Here is a 6000-nt window from a genome sequence, read left to right on the forward strand (position 1 = left end):
GCCGCCGCCTCCCGCCGCCCGCGGCCCGCCCCCCGCGGCCGTCACTGCCGGCCGCCGCCCCGCCTCGCCGAGGGCACCGGCAGCCGAGCGGGGACCCCGCCGCCAGCCCCGCTGCCCCCCTCCCCGCCCTGCTCCGGCCTCTGCTGAGGCGGCGGCGGGCGGCCCGAGCCCTCCGAGGCCATGTTCCCCCGGCCGCCCTTCCCCGCCGAGGGCCGGCGGGCGGGAGCCGCGGGCCGCAGCCGGGCGCGGGCGCGGGGCGCGGGCGGCGGGACGGTGCTGCTGCCCTCCATGCTGATGTTCGGCGTGATCCTGGCCTCCAGCGGGCTGCTCCTCATGATCGAGAAGGGCATCCTGGCCGAGGTGAAGCCGCTGCCGCTCCACCCGGCGGCGGGGGAGCTCTCCCGGCGAGGCGGCGGCGGTGAGGGGGGCCCCGGCGACCTGGAATCCGAGGTGCTGCGGGACATCCGCAACCGGACGATCCGCGCCGTCTGCGGGCAGCCGGCCATGCCCCGCAGCGTCTGGGAGCTGCCGGCCGGGCAGCGGCGGACGGTCCTCCGGCACCTCCTGGTCAGCGACAAGTACCGCTTCTTGTACTGCTACGTGCCCAAGGTGGCCTGCTCCAACTGGAAGCGCATCCTGAAGGTGCTGGACGGGGCGCTGGAGAGCGTCGACGTCAAGCTGAAGATGGACCACAAGAGCGACCTGGTGTTCCTGGGGGACATGAGGCCAGACGAGATCAGCTATCGCCTGAAGAACTACTACAAGTTCATCTTCGTGCGGAACCCGGTGGAGAGGCTGCTCTCGGCCTACCGGAATAAGTTTGGGGAGATTAAGGAGTATCAGCAGAAGTACGGCGTGGAGATCGTCAGGCGGTACCGGAAGAACGGGGGGAGTTCGGCCGGTGACGACGTGACTTTCTCTGAATTTCTCCGGTATCTGCTGGACGAGGAGGTGGAGAGGATGAACGAGCACTGGATGCCCATCTACAACCTCTGCCAGCCCTGCGCCGTCAGGTATGACTTCATCGGCTCCTACGAGCGCCTGAACGCCGATGCCGACTACGTCCTCGAGCGAGTCCAGTCGCCCTCCTTCATCCGCTTCCCCGAACGGCAGTCGTGGTACAAGCCCGTGACGGCAGAAACGCTCCATTACTACCTGTGCAACACGCAACGCCGGCTGTTAAAAGAGCTGTTACAAAAATACATCCTGGATTTCTCCCTCTTTGCCTACCCCCTTCCCAACATAACCAGCGAATTCTGCAGGCAGTGAGTTGTTCATGTCGGGCTCTGGTGTGAATTCTGCCTACACTGCAAGGATTTGCTCATGCAGCCGTTGCTGCGAACAACACATTGCTGCAGGGCCTGTGAAACACACTCTTCTATGCATTATTTCCTAATTTTATACTTCTCAGACTCTGTTTTATATAAAATATTATATATTGCCTTTGCTACTAGAATACTTTTTGTATTGTTTTGATTTTAATGTGTACATATGCCGCTGACTTGAGCACAGTAGCTTTTGTATATCTATTTTGCTTTAAATTCTTTGTTATGGCACAATATGGAAGACATCCATAAGGAAATTGAGAAACATATATTTTAAGTATTTTTTCCTCCTTTTTTGTGTTTTGTACTAAATAGTATGCAATCATAATATAGCAGTTGATGTGCTATTAACAATATGGTGGTTGATGCGCTAAAAATTAGCGGTGTTAAAACTGGTGCTGGATTAGACAGGAGTTATTTTTTGGGGTATGAGTAGAAGAAAAGGTTTTTATAAACTAGGCCCTATTTATCCTTTGTTTTCTCATCTGTAGATGGCGGTTAAATGAGGTTGGTCTTTTTTCTGTTAACAGTAGCACCTCTTGTTTTTATTACTATTATTAATTATTATTATTTACCATTGAAATAAAACTAGTGATAGGATAATATTCACTTTTGTGTGATTTTAAGATTCAAAAGTACCAACTATTTACCCAGCATACCATATCAGGTGCAATATCAAGCCATAACACTTTGCTCTTCTCTCTCTTTCTCTCTGGATTAAAGCAATACAGACTCTGGGAAGACCAAAACCCAGCCTGGTTCCTGTGATGGAAAGCACCAAAACCCCCACCCGTGCCAGGGCAGCTCACAGCCTCTGTGGGTGTCTGTGTGCCCACGCGCGTGCAAACCACCGTGGAAAATTACTTTCTCCATGTTTTGAACCAATGGTGACTTGAGGATTAGTTCTCCCTTTTTATATAGGTGTGCACACCATTTTTATAGCTACTTGTATTTAATTACGGCTGATAAATTGTAAAAGTTTGGGAGATAATGTTGGATGTTGTTCCTGGGAGGCTGTGTCCTCGTTCCTAATAAAGTTTTTATATGAATCAGTCTGTTGCTTGGTGCTTTTCCTTCGATGGTAGTGTTTATTTGCAACCTTGGGGAGGCTTTCTGCCTCTTGTGCTAAGCCATGGTGTGGAAGTATGATGAATTGGCAGTTCCTGCCTTGATGAATTTGTGTTTTCAGTGCCAGAGCAGAGGTAACGAGTGGAGAAAGAAATGCATCTACACTGAATTAGGAGACAATTACGTGATGGGCAGTGGGATGAAAAGCAGCAGTCAGCAGCAAAGTAGGCACCTAATTGCCGTGGAGTTGATACAGGGCAGTAGGGATGGATTTAGATACTGCAGGGAGCGGATGGTTTCCTGCTTGATTTGTGAGTGTCTGAAAGGAGGGCATGGAGCCACATCCACTCAACCTCAAAGTGGTGGGATGAAAAATCCTGCTTAGAGCATGACTTAAGTAACGTAATAGGTTTACTCTATCTATAAACTCCTGGTGAAATCACCCATCTCCTGCTGCTGAGATCAGTAGCCCAGCAAAGTTTGAGTGATTTTTTTTTTTTTTTTTTTTTTTTTTTTTACCTTTCCTGATGAGATCGTGGCCAGGCACAAGAGCAGTGACGGGCGCGTTTGTGGCCTTCAGCTCCTGGCTGCATCCTCGCCTCTGCGGCCACCTACCCTGTACAAAAAATGGGTTAGAAGTTGGCTTTGCTCTCCTTGTGCCCGGTCTGAAACCTGCAGAATTTCTGTCTGTCCCCAGTGATTTTAGTGACAACACAGGAATGTTTGGTGCCCAGTGCTGGAAGAGCTGGAGCACTCTCTTTTTCTCCAGCCAAAAGCGCCAGATACCCGCTGGGAATCTGATTGTATTTTGTAAAACTGATGCTGATGTGGGGTGGTCTGAGTTTTAATTAAGCCTGACCTTCAGGTCTCTAACTAGAGATGAGCTGGTTAGACTTTGCTATCTTTATCTGCTCTTGTGAAGCGGAGGGAACGCTTCCTGCTTGTTTAGCAGTTGGGTTTTTAATTAAATGTTTATTTCTCAGTAGTTTTAAAGGTTTATGCCACTTATTTATCTGCTGCAGCTTCTGTTCTCTATATTAAAATTTTTGTCTCTTGTCCCCTTAATCTAATTTATTGCACACAGAAAGATTTCGCTTTTCTTTGACTGTCTCTTACTCCTCTGCTGGTTGTCATTAATCACCTTCTCTTTAAATAAAAGCAAACAGCTTCCCACCTCCATGTCCCCTCCTGTAAGGAGGCTTTTGATGCAGACAAAACCTGCAAAACCTCATAGCTTGGGTAGAAGTTTGTCCTGTACCTGGCAAAAATGTATGGAACGTGGAAAAGTCTCCTAAAAGCTGAAGCAGGGGGCATTTTGTCATGTACCTCTAAAGCTTATTTCTCTTACTTGATCGAGGTTACGACTATCTTTGATTTTCTTACCACTTTGCTGCAAGTCAGCAAATATGAAAAATCAATTAGCTTTCCATTAGCGGTACTTCATTTTATCCGTGGCCAGTAATACAATTTCCTGAGAAAGCTTTTGGCCAAGTAGGAAGGAAAAGAAGTAATCTCCCTCAGCAACTGTATAATTTCTTTCTTTTGTCAGGTGTTATTCTGGTGTGGAATAAATCAGGAGCAAATTCCACAGCTGACAGCAACTGCTGGAGGTGAGAGATGCCGAGCAGGAGCCAGCCCTCCTCTGTGGAGACCTGGAGAGCGGGGAAAGGGGTAACGTCTCCGAAAGCAGGGAGGAGGCGGTTTCACGGCATCTTAAGTACAAACAAGGAGGAAAACTGTAAAGTTACAAACTGTTTTGGTTTAATCAAACTGTTTAACACTTCTGCTTTCTGATCTGTTCCAGTTTGGCAGCTGCTTTTACCACTGTTCTGACTCCGTCCTTGCAGCCACCCAGCAGAACAAAAAGGTGATCTTTCCTCTTTTGAGTGATGATATTTTATTAAGCCTCAACACTGTACTCAGTGCCTCAGACTTCCCCAGGTAAAGAACTTGAGGTTTTGGCATTGGGGTTTTGTCACTCATTTCCCTCACTTGCTTTTTTTAATGTCGTGCTGATAAATCCCAGCCCTGACCCTGCTGTTGTTGTGTTTTCCCTGTAGAAGCGTGTCTGGGTGTGTGGAGATGCTTCGGTGTTTAGTTCCATCTCATTCTATGGAGAGCTTCTGGTTCCCTCTAAATTACCACGATGTTATTTTAATTTATCACTAATTCTTTCTTCGCCTGCCTACCGAAAAACAAACAAACAAAACAAGAAGTGTTTTACATGCTCATGAATTTTATCATTTATGAGCATGGTTTATTCCTCCTTCCCTGGAAACTCTTGGACCCACTAATCCATTTCACCCAAAGTTGAGGGGAGAATTTATTTTACTCCGTCCTTTCATCGCTCAAAGCTCTTGATGCCTTTCTGCAACACCATGTTAAGACCACAAGAGCATCGCTCTTGTCGTGTGAGTGCTGGTGACAAACAGGGACCCAGTGATTTCTTTTTCCCTTGGATTGGCACCTGCACAACATCCAGAGCTGCATGTGCTTGTCTGCGTGACGTGGAGCACAGAGCTCTCTTTAGTCCCACAGATGCTGAAACTGTCCTCTGCTCATGTTTTTCTACCAGAGAAGGAATCACCCTAAGGCAGCCAGGGCACCTTAACACTTGATTTTATCCTAGTGCTTGGCTGTTTGGTGTTTTACAGATGCTTTAATCCCTTGTTTAGAAAAGGCAGTGATTGGAGAAGGCAAGGGATGAAGAGTCTGGCAGGGAAAAATCTCTCTTGGAAGGTCAAGTTCCCCAGGTTCACGTTGCCAAATACCTGGCTCATGACGCGGTTAATTTGCAGGTAGTCACGCTTGGTGCATGTTTAGTCCTGGGCTGCTTGCTGGCAACAAACTGCTGGCAAGCGTGCTTAACTCCAGACAGGAATATGTTTCTATATTGCATTATGTTATTAGATATATTATGAGGAATACGTAGATGTAACAGTGTGAGGTTTTGTGCTGGAGGGAACACAGGGGCATAAAATCCTTTGTCTCAGGGATTTAATGATCCAGCATCAGAAGGTAACTGTCCATCATTGCTCGCTGTATTGTCTTCCTCCCTGTCCTGTGTATCTGCATCTGTCCAGTTCGGTGACATCTCTTTTTGCTGAAAGAAAAAAAAGTCCCAGTAGCCAGAAAGTAATGTTTTCTAAAGCTGGTTACCACCTTCCTAAATTGTTGTAACTCTCTGTTACAGGATGTAATCACAAAGAATTCCCCATTTATACAGGCATGCATTTATGCCGTGCTAATTTCTAGGATGTCTCTTTGCTTTAGGAGTTCATTACAGGTTTATCTACATACAAACATTTTGTTGCCCCACACAAAGAGCTAAAAATAAGCAATTGCAACCTGTCACAATTATTTTTTTTAAATTCATTTCCTGGGTTATTTCTCATAGTTCATCTGTTACACCTGAGATTGATTTCCTTGCTCATGGAAAAGTCTGGTTAAGGTGATCTTCCTGTGAAAGGAGGCTCATGCATGCACTTCCTTAACGACCTGTGGAAAAAGATCTTGATTTCTGCAGTGCTAGGAGTACTGTAGCTCGGAGCATATCCATCAGGAATGAGCACTGGGACACAGAAAAATCTCTGCATGTGGGACGGAA

The 6000-nt window shown here is 47.3% G+C and overlaps 1 protein-coding gene across 1 annotated transcript; it reads left to right on the plus strand.

Annotated features, from left to right (window-relative positions):
* Positions 1-44: 44 nt before the first annotated feature.
* On the plus strand, positions 45-2370 carry CHST14 (carbohydrate sulfotransferase 14). Its single transcript, XM_074918003.1, has 2 exons — positions 45-1265; positions 2049-2370. Exons 1-2 carry the CDS (start codon positions 181-183, stop codon positions 2203-2205), a joined length of 1242 nt encoding a protein of 413 aa, XP_074774104.1. The 5' UTR covers positions 45-180; the 3' UTR covers positions 2206-2370.
* The last annotated feature ends 3630 nt before the right edge of the window (positions 2371-6000 follow it).

This window comes from Athene noctua, chromosome 14 (genome assembly GCF_965140245.1).
Source record: "Athene noctua chromosome 14, bAthNoc1.hap1.1, whole genome shotgun sequence".
Taxonomy (NCBI): Eukaryota; Metazoa; Chordata; class Aves; order Strigiformes; family Strigidae; genus Athene; species Athene noctua.